This window comes from Lepidochelys kempii, chromosome 5 (genome assembly GCF_965140265.1).
Source record: "Lepidochelys kempii isolate rLepKem1 chromosome 5, rLepKem1.hap2, whole genome shotgun sequence".
In the NCBI taxonomy this organism is placed as follows: domain Eukaryota; kingdom Metazoa; phylum Chordata; order Testudines; family Cheloniidae; genus Lepidochelys; species Lepidochelys kempii.
In genome coordinates, this window is record NC_133260.1 from 120,826,268 (window position 1) to 120,851,839 (window position 25,572).

A 25,572-nucleotide genomic window follows, 5' to 3' on the forward strand; every position below is an offset into this window, starting at 1 on the left:
ACACAAATATGTTTATGTTGATGTATATATTAACACAAGGGATTAAATTGGAAAGGAATAACTTCATTTCTCTGAATTAAAATATATAGAGAGAACCAGTGTTCCCTGTAATATTTTACATTCATGCGCGGAATGAATTTTGTTATGTGCACCAATATGGAGGTGATGTGTGACACATCACCTTCATATTGGTGCACATAACAAAATTAATGTGGTGGGGGTGGGGCTGAGGGGTTCGGACTGCAGGAGGGGGCTCAGGCCTGGGGCAGAGGGTTCGGGCTCTGGGTTGGGGCCAGGGATGAGGGGTTTGGGGTGTGAAAGGGGGCTCAAGGCAGAGGGTTGAGGTGTAAGGGTTCTATGGGCTCTGGGGTGGGGCCGGGGATGAGGGGCTTGGGGTGCAGGCTGCCTCAGGGCTGTGGTGGGGAGAGGAGGACTCCCCCCAGCCGTCTCTCACCGCAGCTGCTCGGGGCTGAGGAAGGGGCACCTCTCCCCACTGCAGCCCTGAGCCCCTGCACGGGACTTAATAGGTGGCTGAGCAGCTTAGAGGGAATTTAGGAGAGAACGATTTCCTTTGGGTTTTATATGCTTATGTTTATACACTACATACTGTAATTCTTAGCCATTATGTGAAAGACACACTTGATTTAATAATTATACTTCCATCTAAAATATTTTACATCCTATCATTACCAGTAATACCTAAGATAACTGAAAGATTAGAAATACTGTCTTTTCAGGCTTTTTATTTTTACTTTTTTCATTTGATAGTTATTTGAGTTTAGTCGGCTTGTGACAAAATAGCATTAAGATAAAGAAAATAAGACTATACACCACAAAAGTTGGCAGAGGGATTTTGTAGTTCTTGAGCATCTTTTTGAGATTGAGTAGATTTCTATTTGGCGGCATCCATTAATAAAGAATAAGAATTATATTTTATTATGATATAAACACTGATATTTTATAGGTCACCTAACACCAGATTATGTGGTTATCTTAATGGCATTATAACTGTAGAAGAACTAAGCCAAGTGCAGTCATATTCTCACAATTTCTATTTTCCATGCCAGTGGAAATAGGAACATAGTTTAGCATACTTAGGCCCTGATTCTGTGTATATTTACGCATGTGAGTAGCTCGTCTCATGTGAAATAAATAATATTTGTGGAAGTAGATCTTTGATTGGTGTGGAAGATTCACATTCAGACGTTCTAAAACTCAGAAAACCCTGTCATTTTGAGAATGAACATTCTTGTATCTTTGAAAGAGGGGGAGATGTCCAGCCAGAGAGAAGATACCTGAAAGGCAACTTATTTACTCGAAGAGAAATAAATGCCACAGTTCAGAATAAATGAATGAAAATCCTTCTAGATCCATTGGAAAACCATTCATTCTCTGATGCCTCCCATCCACTCTTTAATGTAAAATGACAAAAATGTTATTTGTGTACTTTATATTGTGGTTAAAAGACACTTCAGCAAGTCAAATTGGGCTCAAAATTCAGCTTTTATAAAAATAAGCATTCATGCAAGATAATGGAAATGTTTCTACCATATTTTCCAGCGCCAATGAAACGATTCTTAAACGTAGGCTTTTCAAACGTTGCCCTGTATTATTTAAACCCAAATATAGCAGCACCTTGCTACCAAATCCAACCTGGAAGTCAAGCTTACTTGAAACTGATTTTTTTTTTTTTTTAAATGAAGCTATTTGCTCTGTGTGTTCATTGCACAGAGATTTGCATCAAGTGAACAGCATAAATAGTGAAAAATAAACTTGATTTATAATTAGGGCCCTACCAAATTCACGGCTGTGAAAAACACGTCATGAACCGTGAAATCTGGTCTTTTTGGTACTTCTACCCTATACTATACAGATTTCACGGTGGGGAGACCAGCGTTTCCCAAACTGGGGGTCCCAATCCAAAAGGAGGTTGTGGGGGAGGTTGCAAGGTTATTGTTGGGAAGGGTTGCAGTATTGCTACTCTTACTGCGCGCTGCTGCCTTCAGAGCCGGGCAGGCAGAGAGTGGCGTCTGTTGGATGGGAAACCAGCACTGGAGGCAACGGCGCTGCCAGCAGCAGTGCAGAAATAACAGTGGCAATACTGCAACACTCCCCGCCCCACAATAATCTTGTGCTCCCCCCAACTCCCTTTTGGGTCAGGACCCCTACAGTTACATCATCATGAAATTTCAGATTTAAAATATACGATTTTTAAAATCCTATGACCGTGAAATTAACCAAAGTGGGGCCGTGAATTTGATAGGTCCCTATTTGTAATTATAATGATTAAAACTAAAAGAATTTTAAGTGACAGTGGTAAGGAAATTTGGTTTTAATCTTTTTTTTTTCTTTTTTTTTCCTCAATGCAGCTGAATAGAATGTACAATATCATATGATTATTATACAGGTTTCTTGTAGTATGAATTACATTTTTTTTTTGCCTTGGTTATAGGAAGTTGGTGGTGTACTCCGTTCACTGGAAGATGTTCTTGCAGAAACTCAGAGAGTTGATACAAAAGCACAAAGTGCTCTTGATCTCAAGAAGCAAAACTTTAAAAATGAAGAGAAGAAATGTAAAGAATTAGTAAAAAGCATGGAGGAGGTAAACAGTAAGGCCCTTGTTTTTAAAACTTCAGGAAAATATTTAAACTGGTGCACTACAAACATCTTCAGTAATAAATAAAATCACAACATACAGCTATTATATATTACTTTTCTGTAATGTATGTCCAAGAGGGATAAGAGCGCTGGGACAAATGTATGGCATAAACATGCCAGGGCGCCACAAGGATAGAATCATAGAAGATTAGGGTTGGAAGATGCCTGAGGAGGTCATCTAGTCCAACACCCTGCTCAAAGCAGGACCAACCCCAAATAAATCATCCCAGCCAGGGCTTTGTCAAGCTGGGCCTTAAAAACCTCTAAGGATGGAGATTCCACCACCTCTTTAGGTAACCCATTCCAATGCTTCAACACCCTCCTAGTGAAATAGTTTTACCTAATATCCTCCCCCACTGCAACTTGAGACTGTTGCTCCTTGTTCTGTCATCTGCCACCACTGAGAACAGCCAAGTTCCATCCTTTTTGGAACCCCCCTTCAGGTAGTTGAAGGCTGCTATGAAATCCCCCCCTCATTCTTCTGCGGACTAAACAAGCCCAGTTCCCTCAGCCTCTCCTCGTAAGTCATGTGCCCCAGCCCCCTGATGATTTTCGTTGCCCTCCGCTGGACTCTCTCCAATTTGTCCGCATCCTTTCTGTAGTGGGGGGCCCAAAACTGGACACAGTACTCCAGATGTGGCCTCACTAGTGCCAAATAGAGGGGAATAATCACTTCCCACGATCTGCTGGCAATGCTCCTACTAATGCAGCCCAATATGCCGTTAGCGTTGGCAACAAGGGCACACTGCTGACTCATATCCAGCTTCTCATCCACTGTAATCCAGGTTCTTTTCTGCAGAACTGCCGCTTAGTCAGTCAGTTCCCAGCATGTAGCAATGCATGGGATTCTTCCATCCTAAGAGCAGGACTCTGCACTTGTCCTTGTTGAACTTCAGCAGATTTCTTTTGGCCCAATCCTCCAATTAATCTAGGTCACTCTGGATCCTATCCCTACCCCCAGCATATCTACCTCTCCCTCCATCTTAGTGTCATCCACAAATTTGCTGAGGGTGCAATCCATCCCATCATCCAGATTATTAATGAAGATGTTGAACCCATGGGGCCGACCCATGGGGCACTCCTCTTGATACTGGCTGCCAACTAGACATTGAGCTGTTGATCACTACACGTTGAGCCCGACGAGCTAGCCAGCTTTCTATCCACCTTGTAGTCCATTCATCCAATCCATACTTCTTTAATTTGCTGGCAAGAATACTGTGGGAGACCATATGAAAAGCTTTGCTAAAGTCAAGGTATATCACGTCTACCGCTTTCCCCATATCCACAGAGCCAGTTATCTCATCATAGAAGTCAATTAGGTTAGTCAGGCATGACTTGCCCTTGGTGAATCCATGTTGACTGTTCCTGATCACCTTCCTCTCCTCCAAGTGCTTCAAAATGGATTCCTTGAGGACCTGCTCCACGATTTTTCTGGGGACTTAGGTGAGGCTGACTGGTCTGTAGTTCCCTGGATTCTCCTTCTTCCCTTTTTTAAAGATGGGTACTATATTTGCCTTTTTCCGATTGTCCAGGACCTCCCCTGATTGCCATGAATTCTCAAAGATAATGGCCAATGGCTCTGAAATCATATCAGCCAACTCCTTCAGCACCCTCAGATGCATTGCATCCGGCTCCATGGATTTGTGTATGTCCAACTCTTCTAAATAGTCCTTAACCTGTTCTTTCACCACTGAGGGCTGCTTGCCTTCTCCCCTTACTGCGCTTCCCAGCGCAGCAGTCTGGGAGCTGACCTTGTCTGTGAAGACCGAGGCAAAAAAAGCATTGAGTACTTCAGCTTTTTCCACATCATCCATCACTAGGTTGTCTCCCCCATTCAGTAAGGGTCCCATACTTTCTCTGACCACCTTCTTGTTGCTAACATACCTGTAGAAACCCTTCTCGTTACCCTTCCTTGTTAGCTGCAACTCCAATTGTGCTTTGGCCTTCCTGATTACATCCCTGCATGCTCAAGCAATATTTTTATACTCCTCCCTAGTCATCTGTTCTAGTTTCCACTTCTTGTAAGCTTCCTTTTTGTGTTTAAGCTCACCATATATTTCTCTGTTAAGCCAAGCTGGTTGCCTGCCATATTTGCTATTCTTTCTGCACATCAGGGTGGTTTGTTTCTGCACCCTCAATAGGGCTTCTTTAAAATACAGCCAGCTCTCCTGGACTCCTTTCCCTCTCGTATTAGCCTCCCAAGGGATTCTGCCCATCAGTTCCCTGAGGGAGTCAGTCTGCTTTTCTGAAGTCCAGGATCTGTATTCTGTAGAGATAAAGAGTAAGTGGCATTGCCTTTTTACAATATCATGTATTATATAAAGTAGTCTAAACTTGCCCTTTAATAAAGATTTGATTTCCCCCTTCAGTATCACCTGAGAGACAGATTTTGTTTTAAACTTGGTGTTCATGTGTAGCCTGATATAAAGAATATATTTCCCATTAGGAATTAGGTGTGTGCATGAACAGAATAGGCCCCCTCAGCTAGTATTATTTTTTTTATGAAGTTCAGGGAGGATCACAATAGCTTTAAAATATGTGCTCTATGAGAATATGGATGCTCTGAAGATTAAATGAGTGTCAAGGTTCACATTTCTGTCATTGGTAACAGTAACAGGTAAAAAGATATAATACTTAAAAACTTTTCCCCTCTCATCTGTATCAGTTACAGTAATTTATTTTTCCAGTGTATTTTGTGCAACACTTTGTATTTGCCCTCTGTGTGTGGCTCTTTCGTGCAAGAATAGGGGCAAGAAAACATTTAAAAAATATAAATATATGATTGTACAACCACAAAGACTGGCAAGGGGGCTTGGGAACTTAATACTTTAAACTATTTGTAACTTATTTTTCAATACTGTTTAGATTTCAAGTTGATGTTACTCTCTCAAATGAATCTGATTGATCTGATTTGTTTTGCTAAAGGATTCTAAGGCTTTAGTGGCCAAGGAGAAGGAAGTAAAGAAGATAAAAGATGGGCTCAATGCTCTGCAGGAGGCAAGTGATAAAGATACAAATGCTTTGGTTGCTGCACAGCAACATTTTAATGCCGTATCTGCGGGTCTGTCCAGCAATGAAGATGGTGAAGAAGCAACCCTTGCTGGACAGATGATGACGTGCAAGAATGACATTAGTAAAGCAGAAACGGAGGCTAAGCAGGTAAGAATAGAAGCTAAGCAGGTAAGAATAGAAGCTAACCATGTCCCAAACAAGCATTGATGTTTTTATGAACTTTGTCTTGAAAAGCTTGCTCAGCAACATTCCATTTGGTTATCAAAAAATGCTTTACAGGGATGTTCTGTAACAGGCAGTGCATGATAGCATATTGTATTAACATACATTAGGAAAAGCCATGGCACTGACATGAGAAAAAATACAAAAATTAGAATTTTAGATTTAAAAAAGAAAGTCATGGTACTCGGTGCTTTTAATTTCAACGTCAATGTCCTGTAATTTATTTTTTTATGTTTACATTAATTGTTTAAAATTAAATGTAACCAGTTCAAGCTATATTAAAGCCCTAAATCCACTGTATATATGAAAACCAGACTTATAAAAATTCATTGATCAGTCTTGCTCAGTAGATGGCTACTTGTTCTCTTTGTCACTCAGTGTTTTTAGTGAGGGGGGGGAAGCTCTGAAAGTCCTGATTTTGGTCCTGGTAGTCATGAAAAGATTAATCTTAATTTTAAATCATGCAGATCTGTGGCAAGATATGTTGGTATTCTAATTTATGCCAGATCTAGACTAAAAAGTTAGGTTGACGGAGCTACGTCTCTCGGGGTGTGAAAAATTCACATCCGTAAGTGATGTAGTTAAGCTGACCTAACCACCCCACCCCTCGGTGTAGACAGCACAAGGGCGAAGGAAGAAGTCTTCTGTTGACTTACGTGCCACCTCTCAGGGAGATGGATTAACTACACCAATGGGAGAACCCTTCCTGTCGCTGTAATGAGTGTCTACACTGAAGTGCTACAGTGGCACTCTTGGAGCATTTCTAATGAAGATATAGCCTTAATAATAGTCATTTGGTTCATTCATACTAAACTAGGGGTGGCCAACCTGAGCCTGAGAAGGGGCCAGAATTTACCAATGTACATTGCCAAAGAGCCACAGTAATATGTCAGCAGCCCCTGATCAGCATCCCTCCTGATCAGCAGTTTCTGATGTGCAGGAGACTCTGGGGGGGGGGGAGGGGAAGGAGCGAGGGCATGGCAGGCTATGGGGAGGGGAGGGGACGGGAAGGGGTGGAGTGGGGGCAGGGCCTGTGGCAGAGCCAGGGGTTGAGCAGTGAGCACCCCCTGGCCCATTGGAAAGTTGACACCTGTAAATTCCAGCCCCAGAGTCCGTGCCTATACAAGGAGCCGCATATTAATGCAATGTTTTAAATTAAAACTTCAAACTTAATATATGCTTAGTCCTTAGTGAGGAATGTGGTCAATGACTCATCTAAAGAAATGTGGTTTTGAAAAACCCTAAAGGGGGCCTACTCCTTTTCATTCATTTACTAACCCTATTCATTACCCTCTCTGAAACCTTCCCCCATCCTGCCTTTTAATATATGACCTAAAATAACAGAGAGATGCACAATATAATATTTTTATTTCCAGACTCTCTCCCCCATCTACTATTGCACTGTGTTTTTAAATGCCAAGGATGCTATTTGACACTACTGTAAGTGATAAGGATCCTGAATGATAACCCAAGCACACTGATAATGTAGACATTCTAAATCTATACAACATACTATTTGAAAACCTCCAGGTTCTGTATTTGTCCTGTATTTCACTATAGGCTCAAATGAAGTTGAAACATGCTCAACAAGAATTAAAGACAAAACAAGCAGAAGTAAAAAAGATGGATAGTGGCTACAAGAAAGATCAAGAAGCATTTGAAGCTGTCAAAAAGCTGAAAGAAAAACTAGAAAATGAAATGAAAAAGCTAAACTATGAAGGTTTGTGGTACTGACTTACTGCAAGAATAGCAATTTTGGGATTGATGGGTGGAAGTCTAGGACGATCTAGAAGAACCTGGTGTGAAGAAAGAGCCTGAAAATATAGGAAGAGAACTCTGAAGAAATTAATATTTCTGCCATTTTAATGAATGGTTACTAGTATAGTGGAGCTAGCACAATAGAATTAGATGGGAAAATATGCAGCTTTCTTACTTGTAGCAGGTCAGAGTTCATAGATCACTGGGCTGCAGGTTGGGGCTGTATGATTGCATGTTGAAGGTAAAAGCATACTAGTTTAAACTTATAGGCCAAGATTTACAATTCTGGGTATTTAAATTGGGACACCAGACTAAAACTTTCCCCCAACCTCTTCCCAGTAAAGGGCAATGATGCATTTTCATTAAGGCACCTTCACACCACTCTGTCAACATAAGTATAACTCACATCCAATTTGAGGCCCCTTTACAGTGCAAATGCAGAGCCAGAGTATACAGGGGCTCTACTGTAAATGAAAATCCAGCCCAAAGTCCATAGCAAATGCCAGTGTTTGCCATTTCTGAAAATCTAACCAGTTTAAGTGCCTTAGTTTAGGCACCTAAGTTGGAAAATGTTGTCCTAAGCAAGGTAAAGTGTCTTGGAATTTTTTGTGTATGTCCTCACTGCAAAAAGTGCATTTATTTAGCTAAAAGTACCAATTATTGTTTTTCTATAAATCTCATTGAAGCTTGCTAAGTTCCAAGTTTTTGATTTATGTCTGTTTGGAATATTTGGGTGCCAATATTTTGCTTAAATTATAGCTGTAAGAATCTTGGAAGAAGGAAGGACTTCTCATTATGCCTTGGGCTACTTGCTGTGTACCTGCTTCTAAACTGCTTCATATCTAAATCTGCAAAGAGTGTGACTAAAAAGTTCAGTGATATGTTTGTTTGGCTCTTTTAGACAAAAAAGAAGAAACTCTTTTAGCAAAACGGAGAGAGCTGTCTCGTGACGTCGATCAGTTGAGAGAGTTATATGAAGCCTTAATGGCCAAGTTTCCCAGTCTACGTTTTGAATATAAGTAAGGCCTCAGAATTGTACTCTAATGTTCACTAAACATCTATTTAAAAAAATAAAAGTCCACACAATTTTATAGAAGTTTCTAGAGAACTCAGGAGGATGACAATTCAGGAAGTCATTGTTTTGCTATTGGTATATAAATAGTTTGCTTCCCTTTCCATTACTGACTTTCAGTTATGGCATGATTAATCTGCCTGGGTATTTAGGACAATAATATATTACCTGGCACTTACACGGCTCTTTTTACACATGGATGTCCAAGCACTTTACAAAGGCGGTAAATATCATTATCTACTTTTTGCAGATGGGGAAATTGGGGTATGAAGAAGTAACATGATTGCCCAAAGGTCCATCCTGCCAGTGGCAGAGCTAGGTCTCCTGAGCCACAGTCTGGTGCACTATCCACTGGGACAAGTGAAAGTGAAAACAGCAGATGCATTTATTAAATGCTTGCAAATGTTAATGTTACCTGCTAATTTCTGATGATATAGCATCAAAACGATTAGTTATCCTTTTCCCATAGCAATATTGTAGCAGCTAATTACTGATCAGTTTTATACTGTCACTGTTGAGAAATGCAGTTTTCTTTAAATATCCGTAGGTATTAGTATTTTCAGTTAGAGAAACTTGCTGTATCTTTTTGTCTAAAGTTTGCTATGATCCATTATTATATTATTAAATTTTGTATGTGTGCCTCTTTAAATAGTACCTTTGACAAGTTCATTCAAATCTAAAAGTCTAGTTATAACATGTAAATGATAAAAATTCAATAACTTCTTACATTCAAGAAAAAAATAATTTCATGAACTTCATCATCTCCCCAAACCTCTTTCATGTAACTATATAAAAAACTACTTTAATGAAAGATTTATACCTCGTACCTAATGAATAGACTTGCTTCATGTAACTTTAATTTAACGCCAAACTATGCCCGTAAATTAGAAATATTAGTAATGCTCCCAAATTTCGTTAGTTTATTAATAAAGTCAGTTCTGCATAACTGTTTGTAGTGCCAAGTTTTATGAACAACTTGAGGCAATGTTGAAGGCAGGATTCTTCTATTTATTCCACAGCTGACAGTTTACTTGGAAAACCTTATTTGTTTGTTATGAAGTTTTAAAATAATTTTAGCTGTCTGTGGCTTCAGAATATTATATCTCTGTACATTGTGGAATTTTTATATTAATATATGTGGGTTCAGCGTTTGTCATAAGTTGTTTTCATCGTAGCATATAAATTATGTTTCTTATCATATAGTTTTAATTTATTTTAAGGGATCCAGAAAAAAATTGGAACCCAACCCATATCAAAGGGCTTGTTGCCTCTCTAATCACCGTGAAAGAGATCTCCACAGCAACAGCTCTAGAAGTGGTAGCTGGGGGAAAACTCTATAACATTGTGGTGGACACAGAGGTATGTTTCTTAACATATAACTTTTGAGTACATCCCTTTGGCTGTATTCAACCCTGTGATTTAGTCATGCAACTTCTATGGACACTCCTGAGAGATGTGTAGTTAAAACTTTGTGCATTAAGGCCCAGATTTTCAAAAGCAATTAGTGACTTGGGGTCTCAACTTCAGACACTTTAAAAGGGTGCAGGTTTTCAGAAAGTGCTGAGCACCTGAACTCTGAAAATCAGGCCCCTTTAAGGTATCTCCAGTTGGTCCCCACCCCCAAATTTGAGGCCCATCAAATCCCTAGTCACCACTAAAAATCTTGGCCCATACCAATAGGATATCCTTCAGCAGATACCTTAGCAAGTAGTGAATTTACCTTTAGTGAGTATGAATTAATATAGGTCAATGGAGTTATGCGTCCTTAGGCCAAATGTTAAACTCTCCAGTATGTGTATCATTCCTGTAAGAAATTTTTTTAGTTGTCTTAGTTTTCACAATTTGACATGTGTTTTGATACCCTTATGTAAAAATGTTTTTCTAAATTTTAGGTGGTTGGTAAAAAACTGCTAGAAAAAGGTGAACTGAAGCGTCGATACACCATAATTCCACTAAATAAAATTTCATCACAGTGTATTAGGCAAGAAACCGTGATGGCAGCAAAACGCTTGGTATGTCTTTAGATACATTATTTCGCTGTGTATGTTTTTCTTTATTTTATTTTGTTTACTTAAAATTGACATGCTTTGTTAGCTAAAGGTTACCATTCTGCAAAAGCACAATGGGCTGAGTGGGAGTGGGGCAAAGAACTGAGCTGACTCTTAGATAGAGGAAGGAGAAACTGAGCAGAACAATAAAGTTTTGTGTTGCTAGTCACAAAGAAGGGAGAGAACCAAATAATGTCTGGGAGAGATGCATTGCTGAACTCATTTGATTGTGTTGCCTGTTAGTACTCTGACTGTAGAAGGGGAGAGATTGAGTCAGGGTTTTTACCTACAGTCAATAGTTCAAAGACACTTGCTGCTGATGTATTAGTACATGGTATTGAGGAATTCTAATATGTTACAAAACCTTTATAAGGGGAGCAAGAAACTGGATTTAAAAACTCTTTATCTAATTCTTGTGGAACACTAATACCATTTCCTTTGACTGTTAGGTTGGTGCTGATAATGTGCATTTGGCCCTCTCTCTGATTGGATATGAATCTGAACTGCAGAAGGCAATGGAATATGTCTTTGGAACAACACTGGTCTGTGATAACATGAATAATGCCAAGAAAGTGACTTTTGACAAAACTATAATGAAAAGAACTGTCACTCTTGGAGGAGATACCTTTGACCCTCAGGGGACTCTGAGTGGAGGTAATCATTATTTTTTTCCCCTACAATATCATCTCTGCTGACTATTGTACTGCTTTAGATGTTTTAACAAATGCCAACAGTAAAATTGTATTTAGAACCTTACACTGGATAACTTTGAAATCTATTTGACTGAAGATGTATTCTACTTAAAGTTAAATTCCAGTTAGTCCCTGGCCATTCAAAGAATTCTGCAAGACATAACTGAAAATACTGGAACAAAACTATTTGCCTTATTTAAATTATTTTAATTAAAAGTTATGACTGTATTGTGTTCCCTGTGCACGTGAAATGTGCTGGATAATCTGTTTACAAATGTAACAGACAAATATCAGTCTGATGATCGCGGAGTTCCAATCCAGGAAAAATAAACCAGCTTTTGTTTGCTACCAAAACAACATATGTCATAAGGTTTAACCAGGAGGGGGAGTCCATCTAACAGGGAAAAAAATATCTTCAATTAAGTATTTCAGTTAAACCCACAAATGTATTAATTACATAATTAAATAATCCAGTAAGACTGGTACAGTACCTCCTCACTTAATGTCATTCCGGTTAACGTTGGTTCATTGTTATGTCGCTGATCAATTAGGGAACATGCTCGTTTAAAGTTGTGCAATGTTCCCTTATAACGTTGTTTGGCAGCCGCCTGCTTTGTCCACTGCTTGCAGGAAGAGCAGCCCATTGCAGCTAGCTGGTGGGGGCTTGGAACCAGGGTGGGCCAGCAGTCCCCCTTATCAGCTCCCCTAAGTTCCCTGTGCAGCAGCCGCCCAGCAGGCTATCAATTGCTGGGCAGTTCAAGTGTCCCTCCCCACACTCATGTGCTGCTCCTGCCCTCTGCCTTGGAGCTGCTCCCTGGAGCCTCCTGCTTGCTGTGCCGGGGAAGGGGGGGGGAAGAGGGGTACTGATGTAAGGGTGTCCCCCTGTTCCTGCCCTCCATCTCCACAGAGCAGGGGGACACAGGACAGGGCTCAGGACTGTGGGAGCTTGCTGGCAGCAGCTGCTGTCTCAACTTGTTGATCTACTGAAAAAGGCAGTACTTAGAGTGGAGTCAACATACTTAAAGGGACAATGCATGTCTCGCTCGCGCTCGCTCGCTCTCTCACACACGCGCATGCTACATGTCTCTCTCTCACACTCGCACACGGTGTGTGTGTCTGTCTTTCGCACACATGCACACACCCCCCCCCCCCGCACTTTGGAAAGTGGAGGGAGTGGTGCACCCCAGTGGGATAGTGTGGGTTCATCAGCGTGGGTTCAGTTTCCGCAGGGAATGTTTGCTGCCACTGCCATGCATCTATTGTGTCTCCTCCCTCCATTTGTGCTGCCTTGTAGAGTGTGAGGCTACATTAACAACAATGTATTAACCCTTAAGGGGTCAGCTGAGTGCTAGTTCATCATTTAGCAGCAAGGCATTCCCTGGGAAATATCCCACGCTCTGACTTCACCACCGCAACTAAGCTTCACAATCATCATTGCTGTGTACAGTATTAAATTGTTTGTTTAAAACTTACACTGTGTGTTTTATATATAGTAGCATTTTTCAGGAACATAACTACAATGTTAAGTGAGGAGTTACTGTACCCTACTTTTGCCCAACTTGTTAAACAATAGCATAAAAAGTTGGATTGAGTTCCATTGAGAGTTTCCAGTCCAGTAATACTAGATTCCAGTAATACTTCTATTCCAGGAAATCTAGAAAAATAGTTGTAGATAAACATGCTTTAGTTCCAGAGTCAGAAAATAGTCTCTGACTGTGTGAGAACTATTATATGTTAAATCTTTGGTTTTCTTAGAAACTCTAGTTTTGTTCTCTCATGTCTGCTGTCTCTCATGCCCAATTTTTAAACGCATCCTTTAGTTTAAGAAATTAATGGTAGGCAATCAATAATCTCAGCTTTCTGTTTTCTTTCACTAATCAGGTGCACGCTCACAGTCTACACCTGTTTTGTCCAAGCTTCTGGAAATGAAAGATATTCAAGAAAAATTAAAAACAAAGGAGTCTGAGCTAGACACAGTAGAAAAGGAGCTGGCAAGCTTAAAGAACATTGCTGAAAAGTAAGGGTTACAATATAGATGCTTGTATAAGTTCTTTTTCTCTTTTATTTATATTTATATAATACTGTAGGAGCACAGAGGATCAGATCAGGTTTTGTATGAAAGCCAGAATAGTGTGGCCACTTCACTACACAATTTCATGGGGAGGCAAGGAGATTTCTGGACAGCATCTGCAGGAAAATAGTAGCAATAAAAGCTTATATTGTTGCTATGCTTGGGAAAATAGCATTTTAGTACACACTGGTGCTTTCCTGAAAACTGTATTCAGTTTTCTGCTTTTCCTATTCACTGAAGTGCCAAATGATTTTCCTGTGGTCCTATTCTGTAACTCCTATCCAGAATTTCAGCTTCTAGAGAATAAAATCAGAGTAGGTGAGAGTTATAAAAACACTGAAATTACAACAGTATCCCCCCAAATATTTGCTATTTGGGAATTTAAATTAGATCTTACTTAGAAAATATTTCTGTGTGAATTTCAGTTAAAAATAATTGTGGAATCTTTCTTTTTATTTAAAGGTCTTCTATGAAATATACGTAGGCAAATAAGAGTCCTTAAAAATAAAGTACACTTTGCACATGTTGTACTTATTTTTCAAACCCCGTTTCAACCATTTTAATTTTTCCCAAAACACAAATAAACTGAGCAAACCAGATTCAAACTTAGTTTTTAATGTTTCTATGTCACTTTCATCTAGAATTTGCTCTTGTACAGCTAAAAAGATTTAGTTGTCATTTAGATATCTTCATTTATTTGCTTTTTGATAAATAGTGCAGTTGCTGCATGCCCACTAAGAGGAGTCCGTTTAATTAAGCCACTGATAAGTAGCTCTAGTAAGGTTTATGTTCTTATTAATGTGTTTGCACAAACATTTTCCATTTATCTGAAAATCCTAGTTATCCACAGCCATAGTGTGTCCCCAACATAGCCTTTGGATAATCAGACATTCATATACATGAGCATGCTATTGTAAGTTTCAATTTCATGCCAGTCCCCAAGGCTGGAAGAGAGAAAAGAAGGAGCGGGGAAGTTGCTGCAAAAGACAGGAGCCTCATGGGAAGTGCTCAAGCAGCACTAGGCACTCTCAGCCCCCAGCTCTACAACCACCAGTACAAATAGCACGGGCTATGCTTAGCTCCTTCCCCTGGGGCTCTTAGTGCCAAGAAGCACTCAAGCAGCACCAAGGAGACCCCTGCCCTCTGCAGCTGCTCCTTTCCTTCCCTGTTTCCTCCATCCTCAGGAACTGGCATCACTGCAGTATGAAAATATGAAACTCCAGTTTAAAATAGCACTTGCATTTATCCGAGTGTCCAGTTATCCAAATGTTTTGGATGTCCCCCAGGCCATTCAGATAAAAGGAATTCTACCATAATTGGTGAAACTATACAGGATTTATCATTGCAGATGTGTAAATGTTCGTCATATTATCCTAAAGGATATGGCATGAGGTTTGAAGGCAGAAACTCCCAATTCATAGCTGATCCTCAGCCTCAATTCTCCTCATTGTAAAATGGAAATATAAATACTTGTCAATTTATCTCATGTATAGCTCGAAAATATAAAGCTCTATGTACCCTACATAAGTGGTATGCCTGTAATTTATCACGCGAACACATCTGATTATGTCTACTATAATCTGCTAAGATATCGCCAACTGAAGCAGCAGTGGGAGATGAAATCAGAAGAAGCAGAGCTATTGCAAACCAAACTTCAGCAAAGTGCCTATCACAAACAGCAAGAGGAGCTGGACACCCTTAAGAAAACCATTGGTGAGATGGCAAGTTGCTGAAAATGTGAAGGACATTATTTGGCTATTCATAGTGGAATCCTTTTATTTGCTTTTGAGATTGTATAAAGCTAATAGCTTTTAGATGCCATTAAAAACCTGAAACTTGTTTTGTAGGAATTTTTGTTTAACAAATACAAAAGATGTTACAAATTAAAATAACAATAGACTGACTAAAATGAGGATACAGTTAAGGTTGCTAATTTTTTTGTATTTAGGATTTGCACTACACATAGTTTGAATCCTGAGAAATTATTTGAAAAATATTAGTTTTCACACAGATAAAGGAGATCTGGAAAGAAGGAATAGCAAAAGCATACGGGTTCAAGAGGAAGAAATAGGCAGATGTAGTGGGAGTGTCTCAAACACTGTCAGGAATGAAGGAATTGATAGGATACCAAAGATTGGTAGACTACCATTCAGTGAATGAATTTGTTCATCTTGTGGTATGTAAAATGTATAATTTATCTGGCATATAAAGGGAGAGCTTATTTATTTTGTTTAACTTAATGAACGAATTTCAATCTTGCTTTATCCTCCCATATATTTTATTTGTGCTGTTAGTATTTGGGCAACATTTACACTGACCCATGAACAAGGGAACACTGAAATTGCTGATCTCATCACTTAGTAAAAATTCTTATTAGCCCTTTTTTTGTACTAAGCCTTTGTTAAAATTGATTTGACACCTAAATTATAAGTTTGTGTGTAGAAGTTTCGTTGGGCTGGAAGAACTCTCAGCTTCAATACTATACTTTTCGATTCAGAGGAAAGTGAAGAGACACTAAAGAAAACCAAGGAAATCCAAAAGAAGGCAGAAGAAAAATATAAAGTGCTGGAGAACAAAATTAAAAATGCCGAAGTGGAGCGTGAGAGAGAATTGGAAGCTGCCCAGCAGAAGCTAGATGGTGCCAAAAAAAGGGCCGATGCTTCCAGCAAAAAAATGAAAGAAAAGCAGCAGGTAAAACAGCACTGTTGGTAGCAAGTTTAACCATCCTGAAAAATGGCCGCAGTGGAGCAGAAGTGAATGTGGAGGGTTATGATTCTCTTAAACCTTATTAGTTTCAGTACATGGATATTATTTTGTAGTCATTGACATGCATAGAAATTGGTGATACATGATTTGTTCTAGAATCATAAATATGCTCCATCCTCCCTTTGTGCGGCTGTCTGATTATAATGATATTCTAGTTGTGGTTGTGGCGCCCTTGACTTTCAACCTTTCTTCTGCAGCCTTTACTCAGAAGCAAGCTGAATATTAAATCTTTCTATTCAAGTGTAGTCCTTAATATGTCTTCAACATGTCCTCTGTTTAGGAAGTTGAAGCTTTAGTTCTGGAATTAGAAGAGCTAAAGCGAGAACAGGCCTCCTATAAACAACAGATTGAGGCTGTGAATGAAGCTATCAAATCCTACCAGGATCAGATTGATGCTATGGCATCTGAGGTGTCCAAGACAAAGGTAGGTCTGGCAAAACCGGAGGTACTTTCGATACCAAAGACAACTTGGTTCTGATATTTTTCCATCTGTGTGTAGCTGGGAAGGAAGACTATTAAACCTCATACTATAGATTATTCAATTTGATATGGATTTTTCCTCCCACCACACAGGAAGTTCATAGCCTATAGGACCTTTCTGCAGCCTTTTTATCCTTTGACTGAATTTCACCCTCAAAGAATTTCTGTATTTTCCCCTTTTTTCCTTCTAGTCATTTTCCTTGATTCATAATAAAGGTATAATATACATTGCTTAAAAAAGAGAAGTGATTGTCTCCTTTGTTTTCCAGGCATCTGTAAAGAAAGCTCAGGAGGAGCTGGCTAAGCAAAAGGAAGTAATCACAGCTCAGGATAAAGAAATTAAAGACAAATCTGCAGAGGCTGTAAAATATAGAGAACAAAATAATGAATCACAGCTTAAGGTTAAAGAGCTAGAACATAACATAAACAAACACAAGCGAGAAACTACTGATGCTGCTGCCAAGGTATCCCAGAACTCTACCCGTCTTTGCCTCCGTAACCAGAGGTGGTTATTTCAGTCACCATGGGCCACGAAATATTCTCCTTTATCTAATAAGCATTGTTATACTGGTACATCCTGAACTCTGAGAAACATCTCAGAGGAGGGAAAAGTCACAAGTGTTTATCCATACATTGTCCCATAGGCAAACAGAGCATGTCAGTATGGGAGACCACCAATGAAGCAGATGTCATATCTGTCGGACAAACCAAGTACCTATTAAAGAAGGTTGACTTGGAGACACAGTGGCAGAGCATTGAGAACTTTCCTCATGTTTTGACCTTCCTGACTTTTCTTCAGCACTTGATACAAGCCAGTGTTCTTTTGATGCTCAATAAAGCTGCATTTTGTATACTGAGGTTTAATGTTGTAGAACAACTTAGGATGCTGATATTTTTCATGTAAATGCTCTCAACATGTGTACGTTTGTGCATGTTTCCAGGTGGCTAAACTGTTGAAAGACTATGAGTGGATAGCTTCAGAGAAACAACTTTTTGGCCAGCCTAACACAGCGTATGATTTTAAAACTAACAATCCTAAAGAAGCAGGCCAGAGGCTGCAGAAACTACAGGAAAAAAAAGAGAAGTTGGGAAGAAATGTCAATATGAGAGCTATGAACATGCTTTCAGAGGCAGAAGAAAGGGTAAAGATTTCTTGCTTTAACCTCAAGAGTCTGGACAATTTGTGGCATATCTCTTTGTTTAGGGGCAGTGTAATTTCTATCACCTGCACAGTACTATTCAATGCCCCACAGAAGTAAAGTGGTTTGCTTAAGCTTTACACATTGTCTAATTCAGAAGTCAATAGCATGACCCATTTTATTTATTCTTGGATGCTAATATATTTTTAACTGACTGTGCATCAGTAATTGATATTCAGGAAAATCCTGACTTTCAGTGACAAAAGGTTAGTTTCCTTCTAAAAAGTTCCATTCTAAGTCTGAGTATATCAGTCCAGCATTACTATGTCTACTGCAATGCTTGATTGAGTATTAAATCCAAATGAAAACCTTGCCAAAAATATGGGCTGTAGTCCATGGTGTTTCAGGAAGAATTGGCCAGTTGACATTTTAGTATCACTATAGTTGGCTAGGGTTGGTGCATTTTTCGCAGTTAGGAGAAATTATCCTTTTGTACCAATTAATAGGTAAAAATGACAATGACCCACTATTCACATGAGGGAGAGAAGTGTCCCTCAGGGTTTAGTTTCACCCTTTTGTTAATTGTTGTAGCAAATTTCTAGAATATATTTTAGAATAAATTACTGAAAGCCTTGATTCTGCAAGAAGTTATACACACATTCTTAAGTTTACTCTTTTAAGTAGGCCTATTCACATGCTTAAAGTTAAGCATCTGAGTATTTACAGGATTACAGCCAAACATATCCAGTACAAAGTTAATTGAGACCAATTTTCTCTAATTGAACCAGTATAATGACTTAATGAAGAGAAAAAGAATTGTAGAGAATGACAAGTCTAAAATACTTGCAACTATTGAAGAGCTTGACCAAAAGAAAAATGAAGCTTTGAACATTGCCTGGCAAAAGGTACGTTATTTCAGATTTAGCTTTCACATTTAGAGTGTTTTTTTCTAAACATGGAAGATGAACTTTATTCCTTTTTTTAGGGCTGTCAAGCGATTAAAAAAATTAATTGGGATTAATTGCACTGTTAAACAATAGTAGAATACCATTTATTTAAATATTTTTGGATGTTTTCTACATTTTCAAATATATTGATTTCAATTACAACACGGAGTACAAAGTGTACCATGCTCACTTTATATTTATTTTTTATATTTTTACAAGTATTTGCACTATAAAAAAACCAAAAGAAATAGTGTTTTTCAATTCACCTAAATACAAGTATCAGAGGGGTAGCCGCGTTAGTCTGTATCTGCAAAAACAACGAGGAGTCCGGTGGCACCTCCTCGTTGTTTTTGCTAATACAAATACTGTAGTGCAGTGTTTTTATCATGAAATTGAACTTTCAAATGTAGAATTATGTACAAAAAAACCTGCAGTCAAAAACAAAAAAATGCAAAATTTTAGAGCCTGCAAGTCCACTCAGTCCTACTTCTTGTTTGTCTGAGTGATTGGCTGAACAAGTGTGTTTACATTTGCAGGAGATAATGCTGCCCGCTTCTTGTTTACAATGTCACCTGAAAGTGAGAACAGGCGTTCTCATGGCACTATTGTAGCCGGCGTTGCAAGATATTTCGGTGCCCAATGCACTAAAGATTCGTATGTCCCTTCATGCTTCAACCACCATTCCAGGGGACATGCTGGTGACGGGTTCTTCTCGATAACAATCCAAAGCAGTGCAGACCCCGATGCATGTTAATTTTCATTATTTGAGTCAGATGCCAGCAGCAGAATGTTGATTTTCTTTTTTGGTGGTTTGGGTTCTGTAGTTTCTGCATCGGAGTGTTGCTCTTCTAATATTTCTGAAAGCATGCTCCACACCTCGTCCCTCTCAAATTTTGGAAGGCACTTCAGATTCTTAAACTGTGAGTCGAGTGCTGTAGCTATCTTTAGAAATCTCACATTGGTACCTTCTTTGTGTTTTGTCAAATCTGCTGTGAAAGTGTTCTTAAAATGAACAACATGTTCTGGGTCATCATCTGACACTGCTATAACACGACATATATGGCAGAATGTGAGTAAAACAGAGCAGGGGACATACAATTCTGCCCCATGGAGTTCAGTCACAAATGTAATTAACACATTTATTTTTTTAACAAGCGTCATCAGCTCAGATGCATGTCCTTTGTAATGGTGGTCAAAGCATGAAGGGGCATACGAATGTTTGGCATATCTGGCACGTAAATATCTTGCAGTGCTGGCTACAAAGGTGCCATGCAAATGCCAGTTCTCGCTTTCAGGTGACATTGTAAATAAGAAGCAGGCAGCATTATCTCCCGTCAATGTAAACAAACTTGTTTGTCTTAGTGAGTGGCTGAACAAGAAGTAGGACTGAGTGGACTTGTAGGCTCTGAAGTTTTACATTGTTTTGTTTTTGAGTGCAGTTATGTAACAAAAATAAATCTAAATTTGTAAGTTCCACTTTCACGGCAGAGAGATTACACCACAGTACCTGTATGAGGTGAATTGAAAAATACTATCTTTTGTTCATCATTTTTACAGTGCAAATATTTGTAAGCAAAAATAATATGCACTTTGATTTCAATTATGACACAGAATACAATATATGTGAAAATGTAGAAAAACATCCAAATATTTAATACATTTCAATTGGTATTCTATTGTTTGACAGTGTGATTAAAACTGCAATTAATCACGATTAATTTTTTTGAGTTAATCATGTGAGTTTACTGCAATTAATCGATAGCCCTAATTTTTTTGCATATGCAAGACACTTATGTCCATATAGACATAATTGTGCCCTTTCTTAGTACAAACCTCTATTGCCCACTTGCTAGATTTTTCAAATAAGCACCCTTTCACATAAGTACCTTTTTTGTGCTTTCTCCTGTGCTGCTTCTTGCACCTGAGTGTCTTAACCCCCATAAACATCCATTAAAAGTTACTTGTCCTTCAGATCTCTCCTTAAAACTCCTTTGCTGTGATGTCTACAGAAAACTTGACAACAGTTAGGTTGCTGGCCTACTATGATGCCAGTCAATATTGTGTTGGTTCCCTTGTACTCCTCCAATGGTCAGTCTGTTTATATCCATCTGTTGTCTCCTGGCTTCTGTTTATATTATAAACTTCCTGGGGTAGGGACCATCTTTTTGTTCTGTGTTTGTACAGTGCCCAGTACAGCAGGGTCTTGGTCATGACTGAGGGTCCTAGGTGCTACAATAATACAAATAAAAAAATTGAAAAGATTAAAAGTAAAACCAATTATTGCTTTTTTCCATTAATTTGTACTCTAAGGCATTGTCTGTTTACCTATGATCAGCAGAGCCGGGAGTGAGATCACAGCTTCAGGGGGGACTGTACGCGGACAGGAGTAAAGGGGCTGAGGCTGGGCACAGCTGGGGGCAGGGGCCGAAGCTGGGCCAGGAGCAGAGCTGGGTGACACTCCCACGTTGCCTCCTGTGGGGGCTAATCCTGGTCCCAGCTGCATCCCCCTCCAAAACAGTCCTTTGCGCCCCCTGGGGCGTGCCACTCAGTTTGGGGACCTCTGATCTAGACCGTGTTTCTGTCTTGAATTATGTAACAAAGAGAGGATTCTGTACAGTCTGTCTTCTCACCATCTAGCACATGCTAATCTTGTGTTGGACAGCCAATTCCATCAGGTTAAAAGAAACTGACTCAATGGGGCAGAAATGAAGTGTTTGTTTATAATATTAGTTTAAGTATACAGCAATAGTTCATAATTCAAAGGCCTTTAGAAAATATTTGTGGTGGTCTGATTTGTAGGTGAACAAAGACTTTGGTTCAATTTTCTCTACTCTTCTACCTGGGGCCAATGCTATGCTGGCAGCCCCTGAGGGGCAAACTGTCCTAGATGGTTTGGAATTCAAGGTTGCCTTAGGAAATACCTGGAAGGAAAATTTAACAGAACTTAGTGGAGGACAAAGGTTGGTGTGATTTTTTTTTTTTCTTATGCTTTTGTTTTCCTTTCCATCTTGCAGGGTGTCCTGATGATATAGGCCACACAGGTTTGGTCCTCTTTTTTCCCCAGAGGTAGAGGGTTTTGCTTTCCTTAAATAAAATATAGATGTATTTACCAATTCACATTTTAACATCCAGAGCATGTAACGTAAAGTGCTGAGCTAACCTTTATGTATCTACATAATGGAGACATTCAAGAACAAAGAGAAATTTAAATAATAGTACACTGCTTTTCACAGCTACTAAGATAAACTGTGCTCCTGCAGAGAAGTGGCATAAGTGAAATTAATTACAAGAGAGTTGCAATAACTGTAAAAATAATGGATAGTACTGAGGAATTGATAATACTATTCCCATGTTTGATTTGTAGTCTCTGGCTCCTAGATATAATGTGTTCCTCTCCTGGTTCAAAAGATGTACCACCATGGCACTGAAAGCTCTGTACCTCTCTAGCATATTAAAGTGGGGAGTAAGTTGCTGTGGAGAGAATACCATTCTCTGCCAGAAGCTAAGCAGTGTCTTTTAAAGGTAGATCTGGCAATTGGAGGACTAGGAGAATGTTGGTGGGAGCATGGTGAAGGAAGCAGAGGATCCTCTTGAGGGGAAGGGAGAGAATCATCCAGAATAGCTACTGGCTAACATAGCAACAATGTAGACCAATGAGAATGTAGCAAAACTCACAATTGGAAATGGGTAAAACAGCATGAACTTCAAAGTAACAATTCAACCAGTCAAATGTTGAAAGGTTATTTTATATCTTACATTAAGTTTTGGGCAGAAATCTGAGTTTCAGTATATCAAACCATGGTATTAGCTATCTGGCCTACCGCTCCAGAGCTTCTAGTATCTGTCTATGTTCACAGAATGTCCTTGCTGCAGCAAAACTGTGCTTTGATGGAGCAGCCAAAGTGGGGAGAGAATATTTTTTCCCCTGTAGCTTACACAGAATTAACTGTCTTTGGTCTGTTTTTAGATCTTTGGTGGCTTTGTCCCTGATCTTAGCCATGCTTCTCTTCAAACCTGCTCCAATTTACATCTTAGATGAAGTAGATGCAGCCCTTGATCTTTCTCACACACAGAACATTGGACAGATGCTTCGCACTCACTTCAGACATTCCCAGGTATGATCTTGCCAATAACAATATGTGGTAGTCTGTTTGTGTAGTTCATTGCTCTCCAAGATAGTGTGAGTATACAACTGGGAAGTGTAAGGTGCTTAGATATTCTGGATTCATGAGGCCTAAAACATGGAGGTCACAGTGATGATTCTGCAGACTGTGAAACACTTTTATGGAGTCCTGTTCTAGTCTTCCTCTCGCCTTCTAGTGTAAAACTCATTACTTTCCTCATGTTGTTTTTCTTTGTAACCAGTTGCTGTAACCAACAGAGCTGGTACATAGCAGCAAATGGGAAGGGTTCTGTCCGTGAATTAATCCATCTGTTAAGATAAGGTCCACACTTTTTTTTAAAGAGGTTTGAGGATTCCCACTTTAAAAGTATAGCTTCTCTTCTTCTATTTTGGGCCCTTATGAAGTGTGCCAGGAATCAGTGGAGAGAATCTTCATATCATTCCAACTTAGGCAGGAAAACGTATAGAGCTGGAGGAGTTTGTTCTGGTGATCCTGTGTGTTCATGTGGTCCATGAAGGGTTCTTTATAGGAAAACCACACACAATCTGAAACAGAATCAGTATGGGTTTTTGACATACCTCACCCCAACTCCCCAGTCTGGTCTCTGTCTTCCTCCTGTTGTTGAGACTAGATTCTCACCTGCACAGTTTGAGAGCTCTGAACATACTACTTGTAGTAGCTGTATCCGTGAAGTGTTTTTTGCCTAGGTCTAAGCAAAGTGCTGCTGTGAAACCCACCCATGCAAAGTGGGAAGGACTGAAGAAGAGAGAACTATCTTCTGGCTGTCACAAGGGAGAGTTAAGTGCCCTTCCCAACTACGAGGCAGGAGGCTCACCTCATATCTGTTGGTTACAGGTTGTTTGGTCATGGTTTGATCTGAAATGAAAGGGCCTTGTTCAGCATCAAGGACTTAATTTGGGGTGGCCTAATACATGGGGCTTACCTTATTTTTTTGCCCAGTCAATCCCAACCCTAGAACTGGCCTTATATCTTGTCTCTCTGTTTTGGGCAGGGGAGGTTTCTATTTTGCTATGGTTTCAGGTGACATTTTCAGAACATTCCTGGAGAACTACTGCTCAGGACAGTAGCTAATTAGCATAAATGGAGCAGTGTATCTAAACTGTTGCTTTTAGACTATTTCCATACCTATATGACTTTATGAAAGCTTTATCAATCTTAATTTTAAAATCTCTATTGTCCTTTTACATTCAGATATGGTGTTCATGCTGTGGAAACTTTTTTCTTTCTTTAGTTCATTGTGGTATCATTGAAGGATGGGATGTTCAACAATGCAAATGTCCTCTACAAGACCAAGTTTGTAGATGGTGTATCCACCGTGGCACGATATACTCAGGCACAGAATGGAAGTAATGTATCTGCACAGCAAAAAGCTGACAAGGCAAAACAGAAGAATAGACCCAGACCCTATGTGGATGCTTGAAGAGCAAACTTCCACCTGCAGCACTTTCTGTTGGAATGTCCTGTGTTTCTTGTCTTTATGTTGAAGAGACTGGAAATGTCATCATAAAACACATTACTAAATGGCCAACTTAAAAAAAAAAACCCCAAAAAACCCTGAAGTGAGCATGAGGGAGTTGGTGAATACTCTGGCCAGTTTTATTTTATATATTCTCTAATTGTAATTCATATTGAAAATTCTCATTATTCTTGGTTTTCTAAAGAGAAATCTGGACTAAATATCCATTCACTTTTGTCTTTCCACTTGTTCATTGCTAGACACTTCCTCTGTTTTATCCTACGTACCTTCCTTTTTTGTTTCATACGTGAAATTCTAACTCTGTCCTCTACTCAGACAAAGCATTGCCATTGAACTGGCTGAAGCCGGGCTGACCATGAACAGTTGCTACTTCTGTATGTGTCCTACTCACAATTCAGTGTTTTCCTCCATTTTTAAAATCTGCTTTTTTCTTTCTATCATGATTCCTTAAAAACGAGAAGCAGGTCCTTGTAGTCTGACATCATGTAAATGTGTGTGTGAAATTTCAGTAAGGTAGGAGAATAGGGACTGCTTAATGGAGTTCTTAAATGTTGTATCAAAAAGCAATTGAAAATACTTGAGTGAAGCTTGATTGCTAAAGAATACAACATAAAAATGAAATGCTAATGTTTATACTGCTGACTTTTTAAAAAAGCAAAACGGGAAAGGTAACTTCTTATCCTTCTAAGCCATGACTTTCTTACAGTTGCTAAAATTGCCATGTTAATATTTTAATTTGTTTGTGTTGTTAATAAATGATTTTAGCTCAAACATGAAGCCTACCTTCACTTTTGGTTTCTCTTCTCACCTTGTAGGTAACCACTTAACGGAGTGGCATGTGACTATGATTGGGCAAGTTTTAAATAAGCTTGAACTATGTTACTCCGACTCGTCTTGGGGTTAGTTATGTAGTTCATAAAATCAATGTCTAACGAGTTGACTTAAGCAAGAACAAAGGGAAAGATACTCTGCAGGAATCGTTTGATTCTGGATCAAACAATCTTGCTGACTTTCATCAGAATTCTTCGGATGGCAAACTACTGCTCAAAAGAGGTGTTCCCTCCATCAAAACTTACCTGGAGCTT

The 25,572-nt window shown here is 39.2% G+C and overlaps 1 protein-coding gene across 7 annotated transcripts in view; it reads left to right on the top strand.

Moving 5' to 3' along the window:
- The window catches only part of SMC2 (structural maintenance of chromosomes 2), a 32,257-nt gene extending 7,029 nt beyond the window's left edge, over positions 1-25,228 (top strand). For 6 of the 7 annotated variants that reach the window (XM_073345610.1, XM_073345611.1, XM_073345609.1 and 3 more), the window contains 17 exons: positions 2,453-2,602; positions 5,584-5,817; positions 7,453-7,612; positions 8,552-8,669; positions 9,943-10,081; positions 10,615-10,734; positions 11,220-11,424; positions 13,344-13,479; positions 15,122-15,246; positions 16,031-16,224; positions 16,580-16,723; positions 17,049-17,243; positions 17,721-17,921; positions 18,707-18,823; positions 21,665-21,825; positions 22,833-22,980; positions 24,242-25,228. In XM_073345610.1, the coding sequence (XP_073201711.1) occupies positions 2,453-2,602; positions 5,584-5,817; positions 7,453-7,612; positions 8,552-8,669; positions 9,943-10,081; positions 10,615-10,734; positions 11,220-11,424; positions 13,344-13,479; positions 15,122-15,246; positions 16,031-16,224; positions 16,580-16,723; positions 17,049-17,243; positions 17,721-17,921; positions 18,707-18,823; positions 21,665-21,825; positions 22,833-22,980; positions 24,242-24,430 (2,736 nt within the window). In that variant the 3' untranslated portion in view covers positions 24,431-25,228. The remainder of the gene's footprint in view (positions 1-2,452; positions 2,603-5,583; positions 5,818-7,452; positions 7,613-8,551; positions 8,670-9,942; positions 10,082-10,614; positions 10,735-11,219; positions 11,425-13,343; positions 13,480-15,121; positions 15,247-16,030; positions 16,225-16,579; positions 16,724-17,048; positions 17,244-17,720; positions 17,922-18,706; positions 18,824-21,664; positions 21,826-22,832; positions 22,981-24,241) is intronic. The other variant, XM_073345613.1, reaches the window with a different exon arrangement.
- Positions 25,229-25,572: the final 344 nt, after the last annotated feature.